This window comes from Emydura macquarii, unplaced genomic scaffold (assembly GCF_026122565.2).
Source record: "Emydura macquarii macquarii isolate MOO-44397 ecotype Brisbane River unplaced genomic scaffold, CSIRO-AGI_Emac_v2 contig_3343, whole genome shotgun sequence".
In the NCBI taxonomy this organism is placed as follows: domain Eukaryota; kingdom Metazoa; phylum Chordata; order Testudines; family Chelidae; genus Emydura; species Emydura macquarii.
In genome coordinates this window covers 6,421,707-6,449,279 of record NW_027133480.1, presented here as the reverse complement: position 1 = coordinate 6,449,279, position 27,573 = coordinate 6,421,707, and the positions used below count along the sequence as shown (strand labels likewise).

Genomic DNA, 27,573 nt, shown 5'->3' with positions numbered 1-27,573 from the left:
TGTCAGTGGGTGACAAATTTGAGTGTGGACACATGCAAAAATAGGTTAACACAAGGCGACTTACATTGACCTAACTTTGTAGTGTAGACCAGGCCTAATTGTCTTTTCATTTATGTCAATTACTATGTTGTTGTTAGAAAGCACAAAAGAACATTAAGTCAACTGAGTTGTTTATCTGGCTGAACAATCTTTTGGGGAAAGAAATAACACCTCATGCAATGGGGTTCATTATTCCTACACTGTTATGGAAGGGAGAAGAGGAGATTCTGCATAATAAGAGGAAAACCTGCTCATACTTGCACTCCCTTCCATTTTTACATAATGTGAGGTATCAAAAATGTCAGATGAGAACCTCATTCCTATTACCATCCCTTTATGCTGATCTAGTTGTTTTGTACAGTGTAAAGGAGCAGGCACTGAGAGGACATCTGTAAGGTTACCTCCCAAAGACCCTTTCACTAGTTCTAGTTCTTGCTGGGGGCAACAGAGGTGTATTGGAGATGTGGCTGCAGCACACAACATTGTGGAGATTCCCATCAATGCTGAAGACCATAGGGGATCAGAGCTGCTGTAACCTAGACAGGCCCCCAGGTCTCTGTACTAACCTTCCATCTTAACAAAAGGCCAACTAGTAGCATTGTTGTGAATTTCCTGTAGCATGAAGTAATGGACAGAGATCCTTTTGAAGATAGAAAATGCTGTTAGAATTGTTGAGAAGGGTTACTACTGCAGTGATCAGTAGGTTATCATAACCTAAGGAAGGAAACTCATATATAGGACATGATGCCAAGATATGGAAATTATATTCAGGTCTTTCTTTTGGTAATACATGGCACTCCACTACAATGCTGGTTCCATTTAGTTCAGGATGCATAGTTTTGTCAGAAGGGTGAATTCATTCCAAACACTCTGAATATTAGCTTTATAGAGTTGAGTGTGAATTTTTCCCGGTGCACCCTAGTTTGTTGCTGGGATTGCTCCCTAGTAACCGCTCACCATCTGGAAGTTGTTACTCCGGGTTTTTTTGTTGTTTGTTTTTCTCTGTTTCAACCAAACTCAACACCACTGCCATTCCATGGATTGGCCAAGAAAGGCAGAATGAGAACAGTGTAATTAGAATTTTCTAAAGTGATCATGCTTGTCACTTCTGCAGCTATCTCATCCTCCACCAGCCTGTAGAATGAAAGTACTAAATTTCCATAAAGCTGAGCCTCTTTCATATTGGCATGTTATAAAGCTGCCACACAATTAGATTGGATAACAACGAAAGATTTCCCCAGGTACAAAGAGGAAAGCCACATCAAATTTTTTTTTTTTTGAGAGGAGGAAGCCTGAGTGAAAAAGCAACTGAGGGTGTGCGTGCGCACGCGTGCTACAGAGCTCTTTTACCAAATGAAGCACTATTATAGACTTTATTCTTATCAGCTAAAAGCATAAGTGACTTTCTGACCTATCTATGTAAACAAAACAATCTTGTCTAAAATCAGCAAGATGTTTGATTGACGATGTTGATATTTGTAACCAATTAAAAACAAAACACATTTCTGGCATTTAACAGTGTATACTTGAATCTGGCAAGGGTTTTCCTGAGATACAAACCATAATAACCTGTAGGGGTGAGGATTTTTTTCAGAAGGAGGCGGAATGAAGACAAATACAAACAAATGATCCTATCCCCCACACCTTTATGTAACATTACCTCAATATGATAACTATAAATTGTTCCCCTTTTATGCAAATTAGCCTTAGAATCACATCTTTATAGATTAAAGTTTCCCTCCACCAACACAGATAGAAAATGGAGTATACATATAATACAGTAATATTCTGAAGGGAGTAAGGAGGAAGGTAAAATACATCTGAATACACCTTTTCAGCTTGATGGCAAGGAGCCTTTAATTATACCTCTCTGTCAGATGGTTACTGGCCTCTTTAACAAGGAGCAGGTTCCAGTTTACCTGGAATGATTACCTGCTGCTTAACTGGGCTTAAGTGAAGGCACCTGGACCTTGTTAAGGGGGAGATTGCTGCAGATGGACGTTGGCAGATGTCTGCAAACACTGCAGGAAGTAAGAGGGCTCTTGCATGGCTATGAATTAGCAGGGAGAAGATAGGAGTAAGGAAGGTGTGTAGAGAAGGCTAATCTCCACCCTGGGGGAGGAAACCAAGACAGACCCTTGCAAAGGAATGGCTGTGCCTAAGTTAGTGCTGGAGTGAAAAAAATTAACTCTTAAAGAGAGGACAGAGACCCTTAGGGAGGAGGCTCCTAGCTAAAACTGGGATGAAGACTTTGTAAGTCTGAGTGTTCTTTTGAAAAACTTTGAGGGAAGCCTTAGTAAATGTGACCCCAGAAGAGGGAATGTTTTGAACAGCTGGACTTTGTGAACTTTTTAAGGGGCTCTAAATGAATCAGAAATTAAGGCAGGACTCCGTAAAGCCATGCAGGTGAGCAGGGGATGTTGCAGAGTTTTTGTTTCTACCAGGACTATAGACTATACCTGCTTTGTTTGTTCTGGCTATTGTGCAGCCTGGCTATTTGAGGATTATTTTTTGTAAGGATAATCCTTGGGAGGAAGAGAGCTGGTACAGCTCTATACAACCCTCTCCTCCATTATTCTTGGCATAAGGCACATTCCCAGAAGAAAGTGGGGTGGCTGAGGCATCCTATGCACCAGCAATTCCTGGTTAATGGAATAGCCCTTTGGTGCATGGGTTGCTGGCCATGTCATAGAGAAACTTCATGGATGATCTTTGATACGTCAGGGATCAGACTAGCCCTTGGCTAATGCTAAAATCAGGGGAGCACAAAGATGGGAAAATCATTTTTGCCCCGGTCCCCCAACTGCACTGAAATATTTTGGCTGCAATGGAATATCTAGTCTTAGGACCTTGATTTATTTGTAGGTGTCCTCTGGCTGTCTGTTTTTGATGATTATCTATAGCAAGCTCAGATACTAATCATGGACCTCCAGTGATTATTTTTAAGAAAAAATGTGGATCAGTGAGATAAAAACCAAATACTCACCATTAGGAGTGGAACAGCATCAGTCTCAAATAGAAAAAAATCCTCAGAAGAAACAACTTCTCCCCGGAGCATAAGAGAGAAATATGTTCAAAGAGAACTATGGCTCTTTTCAACTTTTGCTGTTTATGTGGGAAAATAACTTGTGCTATCGACAACTCTACTTATTTTTTTATTATAGATCACTTGAAACCTTGGGGACCTTATAATTATCTTACACTAGCTCAAACATTGCAAACAAAATGTAAGAGTACATTTAAAAAAACACAAACAAAATGTGCACAGACAATACCTACCCCCTCACCCTGCCAAATCTCCACTATTTACAACATTTGCTGTTAGCCAAGCTCCTCACCTGCTATTTCACTGTAATACTGAACACCTTATGAGAGAGAAACTAAAATACTGGATTCGGACCTTCTAGGTCTACTGTTTTTTCTGGTTCTGGGCTCAGTGTGGGGTGTTAATATGAAATTTGGAGTGATATTTCTTTGTGTGTCCAAAAACGGCTCTGGCACTAAAATACTTAAATGTTCTCTTCTCTTTACCTAATTTGTCAGATCGCATATTATTCAAATCTATATTTCCCAGTCCGTCACTCTCTCAGGATATAATCGTAAGCAAATATGAAGGAAAACAAGAAAATATTTCCTGTTCTTATTTGGCATTGAACCATTTTGAGGGTTCTTCTCTGAACTCAGAGAGCAAACTTTTTCACAGTAAATAAAATGGAGAAGTTGGGGAGAAGAGTTTAATTTTTTATTATCCCTGACTTTCTTATGTATAGGCTTAAAATGTCTCTTGCTGATAGTTTTAAGGTAACAGCATAGGTTTGTTGAAAAACGTCTTGATAGTATTGCATTACTTTTTTATATTTTGGGAATTAAGTGACTGCAAAAATAAGAGGTGGGATAATGGGTACTACTTTCTCCTACTCCACATTTTGCCACATGACTTGTCAGTATGAAAAAGAAATTAGGAACAATAGTGGAAATTTGGCAGGGAAATGCATGCAATGACTTAAGTGTAACTTTCAAATTTCCATAGACTTCATGCATTTGTATAAATGTAGGCACAATTCACTTTAATATATTCCTTTGATTTTTTTTCGTTAGACGTATTGGAAGCTATGATGACATTAGCCAGTCAGAATGCTTGTCTGTTTAGTATTCTTCTTCCAGCAGTGGTCAGTGTCTGTACTCGGAGGGGAAAAAAATGCTAACTAATTATCCACTGTTGTTAAAATGTAAGGGGAAAAATACCTTCCTGACCCTTTCTATGTGCTTAGCTTATGCCTGGCAGGGAAAAAAGCAGAGAAATAACTTAAATGACTAACTGAGAAGAAAAAAATCCATTGGTTAAATTAGATAGAAACAGGAGGGGAGCTGTCATTGCACTCACTATGGAGGAATAAGAGATGCTTACCCAAGCCAAGTAGGGGGGGGAGAGAGAGAGAGAGAGAGAGAGCACTCCTTTGCTTTTAGCAGAGGAGGGGGAGCTCTGGTTTTCTCCCACACATACTTCCATGCTCCCTCTTTCTTAACCCCTGATTAAATAATCACACTATATTTAGTCAACCCTCTACCACCAAATTATCATCAGAGCTTTAAATGTGACTACAGAATATCTGACATTTTCATGTGTTTATCTTTAAGGTCTAGTTTTAAAATATACAACAAATAATGTTAATATCAGCATAATGTAGACCTCCTCCTTTAGCCCTTGGTAAAACATAGCAGATAAGTCTGGATAACTAGTGGCCATGGATGATATTTGTTTCAAGAATAGTGGGAGAACACTTAGGTGTTTTTAACTGATTTAGTGCCAATAGAGGTTGGCACTGCACCAACATGTGCTGCTGAAAGTGCATTTCTTTGGCAATTAAATTCTTGATACATTTGTCTATAATGGGAGTTGTTCACTTGTATTCTGTTCACAAGAGAATAGTGCTCATGGATGATATATGCATTGTAGACAGGAGAATAGACCCATGTAAGAGAACATGGCTGAGAGGATGAGAGTTTGGAATACTTCTGGTTTCCTGGAAGCTCCTGATTTTTATGAGACTATATACATTATTTGGGTATGGGACTCACCAATCTATGTATGCCCTTCCCCGCATGGGGTCTAAGTTGCCTTTACAGCATCATTCTCCAACTGCTTTGGACTCATGCCTTCTGAAGATTGAGGCTAGGGGAGTAGGGGAAGTTGGACATACATCATTCTCCTATCAGTGACATTTTGTTTTGGAAAACATTAAAATAGCATGAAGCTGCATTCATATTTGTGTAGGGATGGGGATAGAGGAGGTAGGGACAAGGTGGAAGGCAGGAGTGCTCTGGAGCTGCTATGACTCCGGGCCATTTTGTAGATGGTCCTATGCCTTTGACAAATTCCCTGTTGTATGTGGATTCTGGGGACTAAATATCTTCTGCGAGGAAGGGACAAGGGAGAGGGAAGTAAGCAGGGAGATTCAGCCTCCTTGACTGGAGGATCTGAAAGAATCTTCACATCTCACCTGCTCTCAGCCCTACGTTCTCTTCTGCATGTTTTAATAATAGGAAGGAGTAATTTGCCATTGTTTGTTTTATTAGAAGATGCCTGACTCTCTTGGAGACTGAAGACTTGTTCCCATATGGGCACCTTCCTTACAATGCCATCTAAAGTACCTCAGCCCAAACTTGGACACACTCTAGTGGCTAGGGTATCTTTTGCTTTCTGTTGTAATGTTTCCTGATTTTTTTCAAAGGCTCTGTATATTCATTGTGAAAACTTAGTTCTTGGCCTATTTGCTGTATTTGTTTTTTTTTTTTTTTTTTAAATTTGATGTGTATTATGGTTGTATATTGTCCCATTGTTCTTGGTGCTATACACATGTAGCAAGAGACAGTCCCTGTCTCAAATGCTTTGTAGCCTAAATATAGGCAAAGCATCGGAGGGAAAAATGGGGATAAAGAGAGGTGAAGTGGCTGTGGCAGGTCCATGGCAGAGCCACTACTAAAACCTAGGAATCCTGAATCCCCATCCAATGTGCTAATGACTGGGTGCACTGCCCCCATCAGTGACTGTGGATAAGAGTTTTTAAGATCTGCCATTTGCTGGTAAAAATGTTCAGTGACGTGGCAGCCTGGATTTGATGTGAAGCTGGTATGCTCTGACCAACCCCAGCGCTGTCCAGTCCCCCAGAAACCTAGCACTTGCATAGAGAATTATAAGCAGTTGTGTTAAGTGAGAAAATCCCTGCATCAAACCCAGACTGCTTACAAATAGAGCTAGCTAGAAATTTTCCAGTGGAAGGTTTTGTTTTGTCTGTATTCCCATAGGAAAATGCTGTTTCATCAAAACATTTCTTGGAAATCGGGCAATTTTGTTGAAATTTATTTCTGATTTTTTTATAAGGTCAAAATGTTCCATTTCAATCTTTTCAGGGTGGAATTTTTCAAGTTTTGAAATGTAGTTAAATATTATGTAATACAACGTTTAAAGTCAAAATCAGAACGAAACATTTCAATTTTGGTGAAACAACACACTGCCCTTGACCTCTCCCTTCATTTTTTTCCCCATGATTTTCCCTCCCTTGTACCCCCAAATCTTGAACTTTGTTTTTCGGTTGCTAGGCTGGTTGGTGGTTTGGTGGTGGTTGGTTCATTTTGTTTTCATTCCTTGGAATGAAATGAAAATCCATTTTGAAACCTCGCTGTTTCTGTGAAAGGGGAATTGTGACTTTCGGCCAGCTTTCCCTGCAGCCCTGTGCCTTGGCTGACGATCAGCCAGCTTGCTTGCTCCTGGGGGGGAGACGGGCATGCGAGAAAGTCCTTGTGCTCAGAGTCTGAGAGCCGGGTTCTGGCAGCCGCCTTGGCACCAGTTCCCCTGGCCGGGTGCCCTGGGCCTTAGTGGGCTGAGCCGGGGAGAATGGACGACGGGGCTCCCCAGGCGATCTGCTGCCCCCCGCACCGGTCCCAGGAGCCCAGCTGGCACCTCTCCGCTGTCCCCGCCACCCTGCTCCCCTCGCGTCCTGGGAGCTGACGGAGGCAGCAGAAAGGCGTGAGTGCCGCGGTCTCCTGCACTGGCACCCTCAGCCGCGTTAGCTGCGTGTGTGTAGGGGGAGCCCTTCTGCTCGAGCTGGGAGCCAGGGCTGCCCGCCAGCCCCCTCCCCTGCTACCTCCCAGCCCAAAGGAGCGGGCTCCGGGCTCTCTCTCCTTAGATAGGGCCAGGGGCCCTCGGGTGGCCTTTGCCCTTCCCCTTCTCTCAGTCCAGCCGCCCTCCTTCCCTTTCTCCCCCTCCCCTGCGCGCTGAGCGGCTGCCCCGCTGCACCTTACACCCCTGCCCCGGGCTCGCACAGGAGGAAGAAGTTGGCGGGGACGTTGCCTGAGACCTGGCCAGCGGCGGCGGCGGCTGCGGCTGCTCCTGCTCCTCCTCCTCTCCCCTCACCGGCCCTCCCTCCCCCCGTAGGTGTCTCCTGCCGGGCTGTGCATCAGCAGAAAGAGGCGGAGGGGGGCTGGGCGGAGGGCGGAGCCGGGCGGCGGCAGCGCCAGCCGCGCTGAATGAAGTGGAGTTTCGCTCGGCTGCGGTGGTGCCGCCGCCGCCGCCGCTCCAGCAGCCAGAGCGAGCGGGGGCACTGATGGGCAGCGTCCCCTCGGCGGAGCTGTGCCGGACCCGCGGCCGCTGCTGCCTGGCCCTGCCCGCCCCGGCGGCGAGCCCTGCGAGCGGAGGGACTGCACCCTACCATGTAGAATGCTCCCGGTGCCCAGGGCCAAGCGGCAGCAGCCTCTCCTCTGGCAGATGAATGCCGAGCCCCCAGCGCCTCCCTGGATTTGGATGGTCCCGAGCGCGGCTGGGCTCTTCAGGATAGGCGGGGCGGGGGCGGTGCCCCCTCCGCTGCTGCTCTCTTCGCCACATCCTCCCCCCCCGGCTCCTCTGCTCCAGGGGCTTCCCGGCTGGCAAGTCCCCTGCGAGCCTTTCCTGCCTCTGTCGGTGCCCTCCGCGCCAGATCAGCGCCCGGCCGTGCACCAGTATCCCCTCCTGAATGGCCAGGTAATGAACGCGCTTCCCCTCCTCGCCTCCCTTCCCGAGCGCCCCGCCCGCTGCCCGTCCTCACTGTCCCTTTCCCGCTTGGGGCGTTCGACTCCCGAAGTCCTGCGGGCAGAGCGCAGCCGGCTGGAGACGCCGGAGTTCGCGCGTGTGGCGCTCAGACTCCGTAAAACCGGGCTGGGGGAGTAGCCGGGGTGCGGGGCGGTCTGCCTGGCCAAGAAGCCCTGCGCCGAACTTTTGCCTGCCGCCCAGCGTCCGCTATCCAACGCGCTGTGGTGCTGAAGTTACCCCGCAGAGCCCCGTTTGCTGTAGACCCACACGCAGTCTCTGCGCCTCGGTTAATAACTGCACCGCCCGTTGCAGACTTCAAAGGCAGGGAGAGACTATTAATCCGAAGCTCCGTGCTGATGCCGGGTTAAACTACATACCGTGTGTGTCCACATACGTGTGTCTCTAAAAACGTATAGGGATCCCCCCCTCCATCCCTGCAGTAAGACTCTCATGTGCTAAGAGCTAATGTGGGCTAAGTGTCGGCGCTAAGAGCTGGCCGTGCAGTTGGTAAATGACATAACAGTTTAGAAGAGTTCGACTGTAAACAGCTGAAGATTGAGAGAGCAGAGACTGTGTTGAATGGATCCCCGACAAAGCGAGCCCCAATGCGGGGACTGAGCAGGGAACTGGAGGCTGTCTTTGGTCGCTCCCAGGGTATATGTTCCAGGAAGACGCATTTATTTTCCACAGAAAATCATCTTTTTATATTTGCTGCGAAAGAGCAGGCTAAGAATAGCGTTTGTTACCAGATTTAAATAAGGGAAAGATAAATATACAAAGGGTGTCTTTCATTCAGCCAAGTATCCCAAATCTGTCTCTCCTTGTCCTAAAACAAAGTTGTCTTGCCCTGTTTAATATTGGCCTACTAGAAGAGAGAATGCACTGAGCAGTCCTGGTTTTGTAATATTTCTGAATGTCTCATAAGGCTTTTCCAATGTGCATACTATGATTTAAAAAAAATACAGCTGGATGCCGTTGCAACATTTTTTTTATGTTGTTGTGTCACGATGCTGCCACTAGAGGTATTTAATGTCTAGGAATTAGATTTCCTCCCACCCACCCCCCTTAACGTTTAGAAACCTGCAAAATTTAAATAAATAAATAAATAAAATAAGGAGGTGCGGGGCTGCTCATGAATTGGCTCATTAAGGCTTGTCTTGTTCATCCTTTAACCCCCTGATCATTTTCCGTTTCCCGTGGGAAAAACAGGCTAGGAATGAAGGGGAAAAGCTAATATATGCCATTAAATTCAGTATCTGCGATATCTATATCTATATCCATACACAGATAGACGCTAAGATATTTTGGATAATATTGGTTTAAGTAATACATCTCATTGGTGCTTTTTGATGAATGTTTCAATTATTAGTCAGTATTGTAAGACCACTTAAAATAACTGTTGCTGGTCAGCTTGAATATTCATCTTAAATTATAATATATGTATTAGATAGCTATGTTAATCTGATAGTAGTTTTGCTTGGTGTTTAGCCCGTCTGTTGTGTTTTTAATGGTATTTCACATAAAACTTTGAGCTCCATAATCTTTGATTAATTTAATTTAGAAATTCCCAGTCAAGCATTTTAGCTCAGAACATCTCTTAGAACTTTGTGGTTTGGAAAGAGGGTGGGCAGGAGGAGAAGCTACATTCTCTTGTGTTTAATGGAAGAAAAACATGAATTATTTTGAAGTGGAAGGAAATTTGACTGAAATGCAAAAATGTTGCTACAATGTCAGTCTATTTGTCCAAAGAATTCAAGAGACAGAAAATCACACAATCTGTCTGGTCTTTGGTTTTCCCATTGCCTCTTGAGACAGACAGACAAGAGACACACACAATCTTGCATGGTGATGTTTTTCTATTTGTATGTATTTTCCAGTTCATTGATGATTAGTAATAGTATTACAAGGTACTCTAACTCTGAGTCTTCTAGTTGTAGATTTCTATAGCAGTTTAGCTCTGAGTGACTCACAGTACATATGAGGCTGATACAATAATCCTTTCTTTTAAAAAACTCAGTATTTAGACTAAAGAGGTCAGTAAATTCAATATGCTTGAAATTCACTTTCTTAATATGTACAAACTTTGGTTCATTCATTGTAGAATATTTTTCATTCATTTAAGTTTTAACTTTTTTTTTTTCAGTGGATGTTTGGAGCTCATTCTCCAGTCATAGGATTTTCACCTTCTTCTAGTGTGGAATTTGTTCCTATTTTCCCACATGTGTACACATCTACTGTTCCACCTCATGCCAGGAAAAGTTGGAGAGATAAGAGGCTACCTAATTGCAAGGTAACTCTAAACTTTACTTGGGAAATTTTTACATGAAGATCATATAACAACTGGAAAACATGAGTTTTGTAAACTGTAAAAGCATGCAATCTATGTCAAGCAAAAGTCCTGTAAAAATATGAATGCTGTAAAAAGCTGATCAATAAAAAGGCTATTTCTGTAGGTATAAATCAGCATTCTCTTAAAGACAAAAATAGCTTTAACATTAGTTCTATATTAAGTTAGGTAAAATATATTTGTACCACAAAAGAAATGTGGTTTTGATGTATTTTCCGTATTTTAGCTATTGCAACACCTCACTATGGACTGCACTCTCTCTCCGTATATATATTGTTTGTTTGTTAGAAGTGGATTCAGCATCTAGAATCCTGGCAAAGCTGCCTTAGTCAGTGGGAATTCTGCCATCAATTTCAGTGGGGCCAGGCTTTCACTCATTATTTGCAACCTCAGGTCTTGATCCTGCTCACAGCTAGGCACGTATGTAAATGTAAGCATTTGAGTAACTATAGGATGGTCTTATCATTTTTTCACCTCCTTCATCCTTCAGCCCTCATTGGAACAACCTTATGTTGTCTCTGGGGTAGGATTGGCCTTATTTCATTTTGTGATTGTTATTTTTTTGGTAGTACTTCATAAACTGAATAGTCACCTCTATGAGATTGTTAAATAACCATGTCCTCCCGATAGTTAGAAAACATCAATCATTCTAGTCTCGTAAGATTGTCCATGATTTAAGACATTATCTATGCAACAAATGTGTATGTATAGGTATGAGAGCTTGAATCAAAGACATAAAAATAATAAGCAATGAAACTATATTATCTTCAACTTTAACATCTTTTTTTTATTTATCCTTGACAGATATATTTAAATAATGCATTTGCTCTGGATTCAGCGTGGATACATCCTGAGGAATCAAGAATCTTCCAGGGACATGAGAAGCCTTTTTTAATGACAAATCAAGTAGCTATGGCTATATCTAGGCCAACTACTGCCTCAAGGCCTCTTCCCACAGTGGTGTTAACACCTCAGCCTATACCAGGTTAGTAATAAATAATTAGGAACACTTTTTTTCACTATCCATTTTCATTCAAGATATTGATCTTACTTTTATTTTAGATAGGAATTCAGGATTGAAGACTCTTTCTCAGGTGAAACTCCCATTTGGGTTGTAATCTTGATAACAAGGTCCAGACCAAGAACATTTCACCCTCATTTACATTTAAAACAAAATCTGGAAATAAAAAGTATAAATTTATAGAAAATTGGAACCCTAATTCCTCAGCAATCCCACTCCACTGACCTGGGGCATAGCCAGCCCAATGATGACTTGGTTTATCTTCAAACACACTAATGAGATTGCTGACATAATATTTCATGTGTAATTTTAACCTCAGTTGCTTATTTTTAAAATTGAATGTAGTACGTGCATAAATAGTTAGGTCAATTAGTGTTCCCTATTAATAACTATCAGTTCATTAAAACTAACTTATGCACGACAATATGCATGAAATAAATTCCATTAATCTGCATAATCAGGTATGTTACAGCTGCCTGTGGTATAATATTGTACATGCTACTGCTATGTTTTATACCTGGAAAAGGCCAGAAAATGTACAGCTCCAAAGATGGATCTGACCCTTCATTTGTATGTTGTTGTATTGATCTAACATACTAGTTGTCCCATAGAAAAAACTAATAAACAAATCACTATAATTAAAGCAAAAATGTAGATACTCAAAGAGAAAACCAAGATACTTTTTAAAAAATGTCTGTCTCACTGAGATCAAAGCTAATACCCTTTCAAATAATGGAAAAATCATAGCAGCCCTAGACCTCATTATTATGGAATTGTTCTTATTCTGAAACTATACTGTATAGATATAATTTTCTACCTTCTTGTACTTTCTCAATGTATTTCTGCAAAATGTAATAATGCAACATTCTTTTGGATAATGCATGGATTCATTATGAGGAAAACTCATTTTCTGTCTGTTTGCCAGACTTATTTATTTTAATTAGCAATGAATCTTATTCAGCATTTAGGAATTCAGCAGAGCAATTCAAATAATTTCTGTATTTCAATGGTTTTAATGATACTTTACAATAAGCTGCCTTCTTTTCTTGCCACTATTAATTATTGATCAACTCTAGTGCTGTTTAGCTTTCCATAATGGATGTTTGATAGGGACCATAAATAAGTATACTGATGGGTAAAACTATTATGCTGCTTATGCATCTCTACCTGGATGATACTTACTTGATTTGTGTCCCAAAAATGTATGCATTGTTTGAAGTTTATATTTGTGGCCAGATGCCATGTTGATGGATGCTTTTATAAATGTCTGTTGGAGTGTATTTGAAAGTAAAATATTGGTTCCTATTGCACTGGTGATCTAGGAAGTGGCACCATTGATTTTTTTGAACCTGTCTATAAATACCTCCCAGGTATACACAAAGAGGGCCTAATACTGTAATACTCACTTAGGTAAAACTCACAATGAGCTCATATTAATGTAAATAAATATAAAATACTGGAGTTAGTCTACTGTTACTCCCACTGAAGTCAATGGGTGAGACTTTCAAAACACCAAAGTGAGTTGGATGCTTAATTCCTGCCTAATTCCCATTTTTCTTTCAATGAGAGTTAGGTGTCTAACAAACTTAGGAGCTTTTGAAATCCCCACCTATTAAGCAATACCCCTTGGGCCCCATGTATCGCTATGAAGTTTATTACTGTGCCTGGGGACTGGAAATGCCATGTTTACATTTCTTGTTTTCTACATTATTCTTATATCAGTGGTTGATTGGGCCATCTACTGCTGTGGTAGTGGATCCTCCAAGGCCATAAAGCTATCTACACTAATTTCAAAGAGGGATTTTTCCTAAATAAGAACCACAGGGTTGAGTCTTCTGTTAGCACTCAAATAGACATGTAGGGCCAGATCCTCAGCTGGAATAAATTGGTATAGCTCTACTGACTTCACTTTCTTAGCTCTTGCTCTTGTGTTGCTGAGTGTGTCTGGCAGAAGTCTCCTGATCATGCTGACTTTCTCCATTACAAATTCATTCTTTTTAGCTCTACTTCTCCGTCCTCAATGAATCAGATATCTACATCTCCAGACATCTTTGGAATCTCTCTTCAATCCCTTTCTTGCCCTCGCCTGATCTGTCTCCTTTCTCTGACCCTGTGTGCACAACTACCTCCTCAGAGTTATTCATGCACATAACCTGGATATCATCTTTGATTGCTCTCCCAGGCCCACAGTCAAGCAGTGTCTGAAACTTGTTGCTGCTTGCTACACAACATGTCTAAAATCCAGCCTTTCATTTCTCCATACAGCTAAAAGTCTTTTCCAAACTGTCCTCATTTCATGTTTTGACTACTGCAATCTCCTTCTGCCTGGACTACTACAAGTTTGCTCCCCTCAAGTCCATTGAAAATGCTGCTGCCAAGATCAACTACCTGGCTCATTGCTCTGTCAACCTCATGCCATTGGTGCTTTAGTGGCTCCCTCTTCATCTCCACATCAAACTTAAGCTTTTTGCCACTGATTTCAGTCGGGTCAGGATTTCACCTTTTTTTGTCTTCACTTTTAAGATCCGTCACAGTATAGCCCCAATCAACAAGGCTCCTCTAGTAACTTATCATGATGCCAGCTCCTGCCTTTATTTCTGCAGTGTTAATGGCTTTTACTATCCACTTCACTTTCAAATACCTTTGTACTTTCTTCTATTCTGCCCTTTATGTAGAAGGAAAACTCCCTGATATAATTAAATTGAACATTCTTGTATGGGAGAAAATACCAAAGAAACTAACCACAATAGCATTTAACTTCAAGAAGGGGTATTACACAAAAATGAGGAAGCTAGTTAAATAGAAATTAGAAGGTACAGTCACAAGTGTGAAATGCCTACAAGCTGCATGAAAACATTTTTAAAAACACCATAATAGATGCTAAAACTAAATATATACACCACCTCCCCTCTCTCTCCCCCCCCCCCAAAAAAAAAAAAAAAAAAAGTGGAGGCTCAAAAAGGGCAAGAACAGGCTAAACAGAGTAAAAGAGGCAGTTAGAGACAAAAACACATCCATTAAAAACTGGAAGTAAAGTGCTATTGAGAAAAACAAAAAGGAACAAAAACTCTGGCAAGTCAAGTGTAAAAGTACAATCAGGCAGATCAAAAAAGAATTTGAAGAGAAATTAGCAAAGACACAAAAACTACTAAGTACCTAAGAAGCAGGCAGCCTGCTAAGCAATCAGTGGGACCACTGGACAATTAAGGTGCTAAAGGAGCACACAAGGCATTTGTGGAGAAGCTAAATTAATTCTTTGCATCAGTCTTCACTGTAGAAGATGTGAGGGACATTCCCATAGCTGAGCCATTCTTTTAAGGCAACAAATCTGAGGAACTGTCCCAGATTGAGGTGTCAATAGAGGAGGTTTTGGAGCAAATTGGTAAAACAGTAATAAGTCACCAGGACCAGTTGACATTCACTATCGCTTATATCAGCCTCTGTGCCAGATGACTGGAGGGTAGCTAATGTTAAGTTGATTCTTTTCTTTGCTTTTTATTTTTTTAACTTCAGAGGTGATCCTGGCAATTAATTACAGATCAGTAAGCCTAACTTCAGTAGGTGGCAAACTTGTTGAAACTGTAGTAAAGAACAAAATTATCAGTCACGTAGATGAACATGGGGAAGATTCAACACAGCTTTTGTAAATGGTGAAGCATTTTACCAATCTATTAGAATTCATTGGGCGGATAAAAAAGCATGGAAAAGGGTGATTCAGTTGGTATAGTGTATTTGGACTTTCAGAAAATCATTGACAAAGTTCCACATGAAAGGCTCTTAAGCAAAGTAAGCAGTCATGGGATAAGAGGGAAGGTCCTCTCATGAGGGTCCTCTCAACTGGTTAAAAGATAGGAAACAAAGGGCAGGAATAAAGGGTCAGCTTTCACAGCTTTCCCAATGATCTGTACTGAGACCAGAGCTGTTCAACGTATTCATAAAATGATCTGGGAAAAGGGTAAACAGTGATGTGGCAATGTTTGCAGTTGATACCAATTGCTCAATAGTTAAGCCTCCAAAGCTGACTTTGAAGAGTTATAAAGGTTCTCACTATGTGACTGGGCAACAAAATGGCAGCTAAAATTCAATGTTGATAAATTCAAATAAATGCACATTGAAAACATAATCCCAACTATACATACAAAATGATGGGGTCTAGATTAGCAGTTATAACTCAAGAAAGAGATCTTGGAGTCACTCTGGATAGTTTTCTGAAAACATCTACTCAATGTGTAGCGACAGTCAAAAAAGCTAACTATGTTAGGAACCATTAGAAAAGAAAATATATAAGATGTTAAATATCATAATGCCACTATATAAATCCATGGTACGCTCAAATCTTGAACATTGCATGCAGTTCTGGTTGACCAAAAAAGAGTATTAGAATTGGAAAAGGTACAGAGAGGGGCAAACAAAAATGATTAAGGTTAAGGAAGACCTCCTGTATGTGGGGAGATTAAAAACACTGGACTGTTCATCTTAGAAAAGAGAAAACTAAGGGGGGCTATAAGAGAGGTCTATTAAATCATGAATGATGTGGAGAAAGTGAATAAGGAAGTGTTATTTACCTCTTTATGTAACACGAGATTGGGGTCACCCAATTAAAGTAAGAGGTAGCAGATTTAAAACAAATCATAGAATCATAGAATATTAGAGTTGGAAGGGACCTCAGGAGGTCATCTAGTCCAACCCCTTGCTCAAAGCAGGCCTAACCTCAGCTATATTATCCCAGCCAGGGCTTTGTCAAGCCTCAGTTTAAAAACCTTTAAAGATGGAGATTCCACCACCTCCCTAGGTAACCCATTCCAGTGCTTCACCACCCTCCTAGTGAAAAACTTTTTCCTAATGTCCAACCTAGACCTCCCCAATTGCAACTTGAGACCATTGCTCCTTGTTTTGTCATCTGCCGCCACCGAGAGCAGCCTAGCCCCATCCTCCCTGGAACCCCCTTTCAGGTAGTTAAAGGCTGCTATCAAATCCCCCTCATTCTTCTCTTTTGCAGACTAAACAAGCCCAGTTCCCTTAGCCTCTCCTCAGAAGTCCTGTGCTCCAGCCCCCTAATCATTTTTGTTGCCCTCCGCTGTACTCTCTCCAACTTGTCTACATCCTTTTTGTAGTGGGGGGCCCAAAACTGGACACAATACTCTAAATGAGGCCTCACCAATGCCGAATAGAAGGGAATAATCACTTCCCGTGACCTGCTGGCAATGCTCTTCCTAATGCAGCCCAATATGCTATTAGTCTTCTTGACAACCAGGGCACACTGCTGACTCATATCCAGCTTTTTATCCACTGTTACCCCCAGGTCTTTTTCTGCAGAACTGCTGCCTAGCTCATCGGTCCCCAGTCTATAGCTGTGCATGGGATTCTTCCTTCCGAAGTGGAGGACTCTGCACTTTTCTTTGTTGAACCTCATTAGATTTCTTTTGGCCCAATCCTCCAGTTTGTTTAGGTCCTTCTGTATCCTATCCCCACCTTCCAGAATATCTACCACTCCCCTTAGCTTAGTGTCATCTGCAAACTTGCTGAGGGTGCAATCTACCCCATCCTCTAGATCATTAATGAAGATGTTGAGCAAAACTGGCCCCAGCACAGACCCCTGGGGCACTCCGCTTGTGACCGGCTGCCAGCTAGACATGGAACCATTGATCACTACTCACTGAGCCCTATGCGCTAGCCAGTTCTCTATCCATTTTATAGTCCATTCATCCAACCCATACTTCTTTAACTTGCTGATAAGAATACTGTGAGAGACCGTATCAAAAGCTTTGCTAAAGTCAAGGTATATCATGTCCACCGCTTTCCCCACATCCACAGAGCCAGTCACCTCTTCATAGAAAGTAATCAGGTTGGTCAGGCATGACTTTCCCTTAGTGAATCCGTGTTGACTGTTCCTGATCACCTTCCTCTCTTCCAAGTGCCTTAAAATGGATTCCTTGAGGACCTGCTCCATGATTTTTTCCAGGGATTGAGGTGAGGCTGACCGGTCTGTAGTTCCCTGGATCCTCTTTCCTCCCTTTCTTGAATATGGGCACTATATTTGCTTTTTTCCAGTCCTCAGGGACCTCCCCCTGTTGCCACGAGCTTTCAAAGATAATAGCCAATGGCTCTGAAATCACCTCAGCCAACTCCCTCAGCACCCTCGGGTGCATTGCATCCGGCCCCATGGACTTGTGTATGTCCAATCTTTTTAAATAGTCTTGAACCTGTTCCTTCAGCACTGCGGGATGTTCGCCTCCTTCCCATTCTGTGCCGCCCAGTGAAGCAGTCTGGGAGCTGATTTTGTCTGTGAAGACAGAGGCAAAAAAGGCATTGAGTACCTTAGCTTTCTCCACATCCTCTGTCACTAGGTTGCCTCCCTCATTCTCTAAGGGGCCCACACTTTCCCTAATCTTCCTCTTGTTGGCAACATACCTGTAGAAACCCTTCTTGTTCCCCTTCACGTCCCTTGCTAGCTGCAACTCCAAGTGCGCTTTGGCCTTCCTGATTTCATTCCTGCAGGTTCAAGCAGTATTTTTATAATCCTCCCTAGTCATCTGACCAAGCTTCCACTTCTTGTAAGCAAAGCACAGAAGAACTCATTGTCAGGGGATGCTGTGAAGGGCAAAATATAACTGGGTTCAAAAAAGAATTAGATAAGTTAATGGAATATAGGGCCATCAATGGCTATTAGTCAAGATGTTCAGGAACAGAATCGTATGCTGTGTGTGTCCCTAAATCTCTGATTGCCAGAAGCTGGGAGTGGACGACAGAGAATGGATCACTTGATTACTGACCTCTTATGTTCATTGCCTCTGAAGCATCTGGAACTGGCTACTGTCCAAAGACAGGATACTGAGTTAGGTGGACTATTGGTCCGGCCCAGTATGGCTACTCTTATGTTCCTATAATCCATTCCATCCTGCCTTATCTTCCAATTCCCTTCTTAAAACTCGCTCTTCTGTAGTGCCTACTGATGATCACTATTAGATAGTGATGAGCTATGATTGTTCCTCTTTCCCTTCATTTCTTTCCTTACTCCCTAGCTCTTATTCATTTACTCATTCCCCACCTTCTTTCTATTCTCAATTTAAAAAAAAGAAAAGAAAAATAACAAAGTTGTGCCAGTTCTTCACCATATTCATTTGCTTGCATGTTTACCTTGTCCTCAATCTGTTTTGTGTCTTTTAAGCCTTCCAGGAAAACAGTTTTCATTTAGCTGTGTTTGTGCAGCATCCAACACAGTGGGGCTCCAATCTCCTTTAAGGTCTGTGTATTTTATCACAATAGATTCTGTTCACCGTGGAAATCAGTAGCATTCTGCTGAAGCCATAGATGTTTCCTAATCATACCTGACTGAACAGCTGGAATACGCACCCAATGAAAGAAGGGGGAAAAATGCAAAAGCCATGGCTAATATTGGCTCTTAAAGCCTGTTGTAAAGGAACACTTAATAGCCTGCATTTAGTCAACTATAAAATTTTATCCCCAGAAAGACTGTTCTTTATATCCTCTCTAACTGTGGCACACAGCAGAGACTTCTATCCACTAGGAAAGCCGCAAGGTAGGGACAGCAAATAGTATTTGCCAACAAGGATTGAGTGTTTTTCTTCATCCTTTTGCCCTCTCTAGTTGCAACAGGTGTTAAATCTTGAGCCGCCAAATGAAAAGGTTATGACATTGCAAGTAGGTCTAGTCTTGCTAAAGCCACCTTACTCTATAATGCTTTGACTGTCAAAAGGGGAGTCTTTATTGCATTGCAAATCCTAACTTTTCAGATTACTTGACACAGAAATATAAAAGGAAATGGAAATCCACACCCCTTGGAATCAGCTGCTTCATTGCATATTGTGGAAGATGCAGGCCTTACTTAGATAAGAATGGTTTTCTTTATTTTTTTTTTTTTTGTTTTTAAAAAGGCATGGGAAAATTTTGTCCAGTCAAGCCCATACATTGGATCCATTCCTAGACAATTAGTAACAATGACATAGTTGTTCAGTTCAATGTCCATTTTAGAATGAGAAAAGAATGTTCTTTATGAATAAGCTTATAGACTTTGATTTTTGTTTTATAATTTTGATGATATTGATTAAGCATTTTTTTTCTTTTTAAATTTTCACAGTTGTGGGAAATTATGGGGTGGAATAAGCAGTAGGGAGGTCAGACAATTACTTCATGATAATAGACATTGATATTCAAAAAGTTATAACTGTTAAAACACTTTGTCAACATCACATATCAAAATATACTAAGTAAATAGCCATAAATCAAGCTAATAAGCTAAGCAGTATTTTTCTTTTTGTCTATCTGTAAATTCCCGTTATTGATAGAAATATTTTTCAATTGACTTGTATGTGAACAGTGAAATTGATAATTACCGGTAAAAATCTAATCTTTCCTAACCTAACTATGAACTTTGGAGGTTGGTAAATGCTAACACACATAATTTGGTAGTTGCAAATACTAGGTACTAGGTGTTATTTTCCTTGAGGAAAAGTAATCATTTGTTATTCCCTGGCAGATGATAACAGATTTCAAAACCTTGAATTTATGCACTTACAAATGATTTTTTTTTTCTTATTTCCACCAGACAAATCAAGATCCTGTATTTTATGTTGGGGATGTGGTGTCTACATCTTTTTGCATGGAAAATTATTTATATTTTTGTCTACTCCATTGTGCAGTTTGCCATATGGTATGCCAAAGTCATGTTGAATTATTAGGACTCAGATGTTCCTGTTTTTCCTTGTATAGCTCTCTCTCCCCTGATTAGGTGAAGAGACGAGCCCAAGGCTGTATGAAGATTGGAAGTCTTTCCAGAAGGAGTCTTGAATTAGCTATTTAAGATGGTCATGGTCTTCAGAGCTGGTTCTGTGTTTTGAGTTGAATTATTAGGACTTCCTTGGGATTTTGTGAAGTTTTTATTGTGGACAGAAAAATATCCCCTATGTATCATATCATTACTATTAAAATTACAATTATTTTAATGTTTCAAGATGTGTGGTTACAGTTTGCTGGCAGTTTTGCTTTTCAATCACGGTTTTCAGGCAATGTTGCTTTTTTTTTTTTTTTTTAAAGGTAGTACACTTTATTAGTGTTCAAAAAGGTTTTCCATAGAAATTGCGTAGAACAAGCCTTCCATTTAGCATGCTGTGAAGGTGAGATGAAAGCCATAAATAGAAATGTATCTTCATTCTATTAAGAAACAGAGTTGCTGCTACTTACTTTGTAAAATGAAATACATTACTTCAATTTATCCCAAAATGCTTGACTGCTGATTACAATCAGTACAGGCAAATGTACAATATATACTGAGTTACAGTCTACCATGCAGCTAGCAGTAGGTATATAGGGCTGGAAAATGGAGTTCAAGAGAGTGAAGGGAATTGGAAAGCACAAGGAAATTAGATTTATTAGGATGTAGACGCTTTCTAGAGACTACCTTTGTGTTATTTGTACAATATCTAGTAGAATGGGGCCCTGATCACTGTGGCCACTGTCAAAAATAATAATAATTAATAGAATATGCTCTTGGTATTGGACTCCTAATTGAAGAAGAGAGAGGTTAGAAAAGGGTACTCTAGATGGAGAGGCAATGTGGTAGAAGAATCTATTGTTATAGTGAAGAAAGTGTGTGTGTAAATCTCTCAGTGTTGTGAGAGAGTGGCATCTATGATGGGGAATATTTAAGACTAGGAGATTTCTAGTGTATAGACTAAAATCAACAGATGCCAATGAATATTTTAGAAGATGAAGCAACACGTTACCTTTTCTGGATGAACACAAGTAAAGAAGTTTCTGCATTTTGGAAAAAATGATAATTTAAGAATTTGAGGGAAAGGGATGCCAGAATGACAATAGTCAAGGTGAAAGAAGACAGAAGTATAGATATTAGTCCTGGCAGAAGAATAGGTGAGATACTGGAGCAGAACTTTAACCTTGATATGACCCTTTGCACCATTCCTGGGGCACAAAAGGACCATAAATCTACTCAGATAGCTGAGCATCCCACAGTATGGGAGAAGCCCAGCGTGCTCTGTTTCCCCTTAATATGTGCAAAATGGATCCTGTCCATTGGAGAGAGGAGTGGATTAGGACAAAGGGTTTGTGGATAGGGGTGGAAACTGTGCCTTTTTGGACAAGGAGACTGGAAGCGGGAGGAGAGTAGTACTGGCTGGGCCAGGAGACTGTAATGAGGGGCAGAGCCTGGGAGCTGGAGGTGGGGAGAGACAGGGGACTGGCTGGGAAATGAGGCTGGAACTTGGAGCTGGAAAGTAAAATGAGAGTGGACTGGGAGACAGTAGGTGGAGGGAGACTAATTAGATGATGACCCATTGCAGGGGGAGAGACTGCAACTGGCTGGGCCAGGAGGCTGGGACTGAGAACTGATGGGGTAGAGAAAAGAGGGGAGTGGAGACAGATTTGAAGAACAGCTAGTGTACTGAGGGAGAATTTGGATGAGATAGGGACAAGAACCTGGGACAGGGATAAAGACATGGAGGGAGTGTATAGATGAGGAACATGATTAGGGAAGGGATGATGGAGAAAGATCAAATTAAGAACCAGAAAGAATGGAACTGGGACTAGTGGGAAAGGAGATTGAGAGTAGGGATGTGGAGTGAAGAGACTGAGTCTGGGAGTTCAGAGATCTGAGACTAGGACTTGCTGTGAAGAAGATTGGAAACTGGTTGGATGGGAAGCTTAAGAAGTTGAACTGGGACTAACTAGAAGAGGATGGGACTGGCACCAGGAGCAGGAATGGAGAAGAGACAGGACTGGGATAAGTTGAAGGAGATAGAAAGCAGTCATGCTGTGGGGGAAGATGACGTTGAAATGACCAGAAGTCTGTGCCCACTGGGTCACACTCCCTTCCAGAGCCTGGAATGAAACCCATGATTCCTGAGTCTCGCCATTCCTGTGCTGTGAGCAAATATCTGAAACCCATAGGCAAAGTCCTCCAAGCCCCTCTTGTGCTGGTCCACATAGACGATTGCAACCTCCTACTGCTATCAGTTACTCTGATTGCTCAGTTGGCAGAGTGGAAGATCTGAAGTTTCCAATTCTGCTGAGGACCCATGTGATTACACATGATGGAATTTGTTTATTTGGTTTGCTTTTTGTAAACAACTAGGAATTTAGGAAATTACAGACATACAAATATGTTAAAACTATTAAGATTGCAAAGCCAAGAACGTAGGAATGTTAGTTCATAACCATTATGAAACAGTCTTTAGTTACAAGATCACATACTATTGTTAGCTCAGCATCCCTGCCGGATTCAAAGCACAGGTTGGGCTTGCTCTGACAATAAATCAAGGCAGTATATTGAAAGATGCTGTTGTCTGTATGATTCCTACTTTTTTATTGCAAAAGTTGGAAGGTGTGTAATAAGTGAAAGGGGATTGCAGGAAAAGAAAGGATGAAACAGTTAGAGTGAGACATTTTTTAGATCTTTTAGTCCCTCTCAAATGTGCCTGTCAGTTGACAGGTTTGGCTTGCTTCACTTTTCTCAAGGGTGGAACCACATGGTTCAACCACTCTTGGACTGGATCTCTGGATGGCAGTCCTCTGTTTCCCAAAGATGTTAACACAATAGTCCCTGCTGTGCTTGGCACCTGTAAACCCTTTTCCTATGGGAGCCAGAAGCTGATTAAAGTGACTCAAAAACAGCTCCTTCAGAACAAAGCATTATATATTCACATAGTGGTATGTGACATGCAGAGGAATGGGTTAAAACAATTCGGGTGTATATGTAAATTTCCCCTCACCTAACCCTTAATTTTTCCTTGAAAGCTGTGGTAAATTCCATTCAGGCCAGTTACCTCCTCTGGTGTGTGAGAAACAGTCAGCCCTGCTGCAGCATTCTCTCTCTCTTTCTGTAAGATTACTTTTCTGGGCAGCTACTGACAATGGACACAACCCTCCCTCCCCCTTTCTTTTCCTGGTTTAGCCTCAGGATTCAGAAGAGTAAACCTTGCTAGTCTGTATGGATCTGGGCAGGGACATTCCACAATTAATAGTTTCCCCACTCCCATTGTTCCCTTAAGGATAATATCTTTGTTATTGTTTTATTTCCTGTTTGCATCCTCCACCAGGCTCCTTTGATTTGACTCCACATAGTCAGGCAGGATATTATCAAACAGGTAAACTGAGATGCATATGATATTGGTAGCAAATTAATACACGTAACTATACAGATGATCTCATGGTTAATGCAGATGAATGCTGCCCTGGAGAACTGGATTCTATTTTCTGTTTATGCCACAGGTATTCTATGTGATTCTAGTCAAGTCATTTAAACCAAACCTTTAACAGGTGTTCACTAATTGTATGTTCCTTGTTTTCTGTTCCCTGATTTGAGACCTGGGATCTGATTTGCAGCATTGCTGAGTAGTCATGGCTGCAACTGAAGTAAATGGGAATTGTCTTTCAAATATATAAAGTACTATATAATGTAAAAATAGTTTGAAAAATCAGGTCATAGGCATCTCAAATGGAGCACCCAAAATTACTGGGTACATCTGACCTAAATTCTCTGTGCCTCAATTCCCCGTGTGTACAATAAGGATGATGGTAATACTCCTTCATCTCACAGAGGTGTTGTAGCTAAATTAATCAGTGTTGTTGTAGCTCTCAGATACTGTAGAGATAAGCACCATAGAAAAGTCGATGAGGAATTTAATAATTCTGACTTTACAATAGAGTGTGAATAACATATAGTAGATAGGATATGGGGGGGGGACACACACTGAACAAGGAGGAGAAAACAAAATATTGAATAGCTGTTCATTAAGTGAGTACAGTCCGTTCTGTGCACTTAATGAGCCAGGGCTTTTATGGAAGAAAAAAAAAAGTATGTGTGACAGATACTGCAAAGGATTGCAAAATCTTTGGGGACCATTGTATTTAATTTATCAATGGCTTGTGTGATTGTGTTCTACTCCATTTGGAAGGGTTACCCTAGCTCCTCCAGGAACTAAAAATGATGGGAAGGTGGGGGGTGATTAAGGTGAGTCACTAAGACTGTAAACAACTTCAGAGTTGATTTGCATATACTAGTTCAAAATGAGTTTTTTAGAGACAAAGAAACAACTTGGGATATATCGGCTATATAAATGCTGAGTTTAAACAGACTCAGGGTCTTCCTTTTGAATCAGCAAAAGGGCAGGATCGTTCGTGCTCAGGGGACCTCAAGCTGTACTGAAGGGTTGGAAGGTACATTGGTCTACTGGACTCCCCATGTGGAAGATAAGAGATTTCTGCTATGCTTAGTAAGCATGTATTGGTTTTTATGTCTTCTCTGTGATGCTTTTATCCTAAGAATAAATGTCTCTGCTGGAAAGAGCTGTATGGTACCTTGTAACAGCTAGCACATGCTGGTCATAGGTGTTGGAGAGAAAGGAAAGCAAAGGTGCTGGTTGTTAGATAGATTGGCTTTCTGGTATTTCAGTAAAAACAACGAGAGTCCTGTAGCACCTCAAAGACTAACAAATTTCTGTGGGCATAAGCTTTCATGGGCTGCAACCCACTTCGTCAGATGCGTGAAATGGAAACCACAGATAGGAGGTATATATATATACATCCAAGAGTAAGAAACATAACAATAGGGAGGGCAAGTGCTAACAAAGTCAATTCAGTTAGGGTAGATGAGGCCTATTCACAACCATTGATTAGAAGGTGAGAATGTGTGAACAGTGACAATTACTTCTTGTAATGAGATAACCATTCCAAGTCCCTATTCAGATCTAGTGACAATTACTTCTTGACACAGTCAGAGTGGGTCTGAATGGTTGGAATGGTTATCTCATTACAAGAAGTAATTGTCACTGTTCACACATTCTATACAAACTAACATGGTTACCCCTCTGGTATTCAGTATATGGCAGGGGGCTGTGCAGCCTTAAGACACCTGGTCAGAAGGCAGTGGGACAAAGATACCTGCTCAGAGACAGGTGATGGCTGGAGGTCTGAGATCTGCCTGGGTACTCCTGGAGTGGACCACAGAGGTGGGATACAGGCACCGTTACCTCGGAAACTGTGACAGTGTGATCATGTAAATCAAGATTGTTATCATAATGCATACAAATTAAGGTTGTACAAGCCACATTACTTCTGGCACGTCCTAATTTTATAGTGCTTGACTTTTCAACCTTCATCTGTCCTTCTAACACAGATACTTGTATTCACATGCAATGTACCTAATGCAAGTAGAAACCTCACTCTCTCAGGTAATGGTGATTTTCCTGTTAAATCACATCAATATATTTATGCAATACAGGAGAGGTTACATTTACCATCTTTCATATCAACACTCTCTTCCTGACTCCGTACAACAGTGAAATTTGCAATGTTCCTTTATCTTCTGCAACAGCAATTTCATTTTATGCAAGACTGAGATTTTTCCCTTATTATGGCATGGTAGCCAGGACGTCTGTAGTGTTGTGGTGCAAAATATCTGCAATGGCACCAACTGCAAAGATAAAAGTAAACATTTTATTGTTTGTTTTTTTTTTTCTTTGAGGCTTCAGAAGATGATCAGGACCACCAGCATATTCTGTCTTGCAACAGTTAATTGACAGTGTTATATTAAATGAGCCAGATCCTTTGTCTTACATGTTGATACAGGCTGCTTCATCATTGTTTACTACTGTAGAATATTTCAATCTGGGTGCAAATTTGTACAGCTAGTGTCCCCTTGTTTCCAAGAAGCTCAGTTTCTATGATTAATAAACACTGGCACCATAAATTTATTTAGACTTGCTCTCACCTTTTCTCATACTGTTATGTGCCTAACTAAATAGAAATAGAAACAATCCATAGGCTTCCCATATATCTGTGGTTGGCAAAAAGATAAGGTTCTCTTCAATAGGCACCTAAGGTGCCCATTAAGACCACACATGTCAAAACACAATGTTGCTTTCATACACTTGATTTGAATAAAAAGCCCTGGAAGATAGAAGGAGATAGGAGCTGAAGCAGAAAGAAGTCAAGATGAAGGTATACAGCACAACATGTACACTCCTCCTGATAAGTGGTCAGATGGATGCAGTCACATAACTCCAAGTGATTTTTGGGTTATTATTCAATGTATCTTGAATATTGTAAGAAAAGGCTGAAGGGAACTAAAACAAGAAGTAATTATGGACCCTTCCTTGCATAAAACATAATTTTTTTAAAGATCAAAATAAGTAAAACACAAGTGCATGATGTTTTACCAAAATGGGGGTTGCATATTCATTTGCAAAATTGTTCCAGAACAGCTTATCAGTTGGTAAATATACCTTCATACCATTTCCAGGGTCACTGAGATATTGGGTTAGCTGTTTTGTACAGTACAATGTGTGCTTAAAGGTAGCTTTAACTTAAATATCAATTTACATAAAGAGTAAAAAATAGTGGTGGCCTTTTTATGTTTTGTAAATTTATACAAGTTGCTTCATGGGAGCAGATGCTGTGATCTGCTTTCTTCCATGCAGTCTCATAGACTTCCTCACCACCCAGCAAGCACTGGTTGTAAAAACCAAAATACCATTGTTTAAGGCTATCTCAACACAAACATTGGTGGTAGGATGAGCACCAAATGTCCTGCCCTCTTTCCTAGCCCACCCAATAATCCCACTGAATTCTGTGAGAGCTGGGAAATTATCATAACCAACTTGCAGTTGCATGGTATGCATGCAAGCGCACGCACATACATACACACACACGAATCGGACTACAGTCCACAAAGAAATTCTGGACCCACTGAGGACAATGCAAGATTTGTCATTGGAGTTAATGTTGTCATCAGCAGTGTCCTAATTAGGTGCCTAATTATAGCCCATCCTGCATTCCAGATGGATGCTTGCTCACATCAGTGCACCAGACCTCAGTTTCCTGAGCAGGAGGGTAGCAGGCACCATGGAGCTGCTACATCATGACTTTGTACAGGAGGGTAGGAATGAGCGGGATGAAAGCTTGGCAGGGAACATGTTGCGACCTTTCACAGCTTATTCCCTCCAGGGCTGCTCCAGTGGCAGCACAACAGCATGCTGCCCCTTTCTGTAGGGTAGATCACAAAGTCTCAGTCTGGCCCGAGGCTTCAGGTGGCAAGAATGGGGCAGATCATACCTCTCAGAATTCCTG

The 27,573-nt window shown here is 41.3% G+C and overlaps 1 protein-coding gene across 1 annotated transcript in view; it reads left to right on the top strand.

Annotated features, from left to right (window-relative positions):
• Positions 1 to 2,433: 2,433 nt before the first annotated feature.
• The window catches only part of TCERG1L (transcription elongation regulator 1 like), a 197,021-nt gene continuing 171,881 nt past the window's right edge, over positions 2,434 to 27,573 (top strand). Inside the window, exons 1-3 of the mRNA XM_067533360.1 lie at positions 2,434 to 2,445; positions 10,248 to 10,394; positions 11,256 to 11,436. Coding sequence (XP_067389461.1) covers positions 2,440 to 2,445; positions 10,248 to 10,394; positions 11,256 to 11,436 — 334 coding nt within the window. The 5' untranslated portion in view covers positions 2,434 to 2,439. The remainder of the gene's footprint in view (positions 2,446 to 10,247; positions 10,395 to 11,255; positions 11,437 to 27,573) is intronic.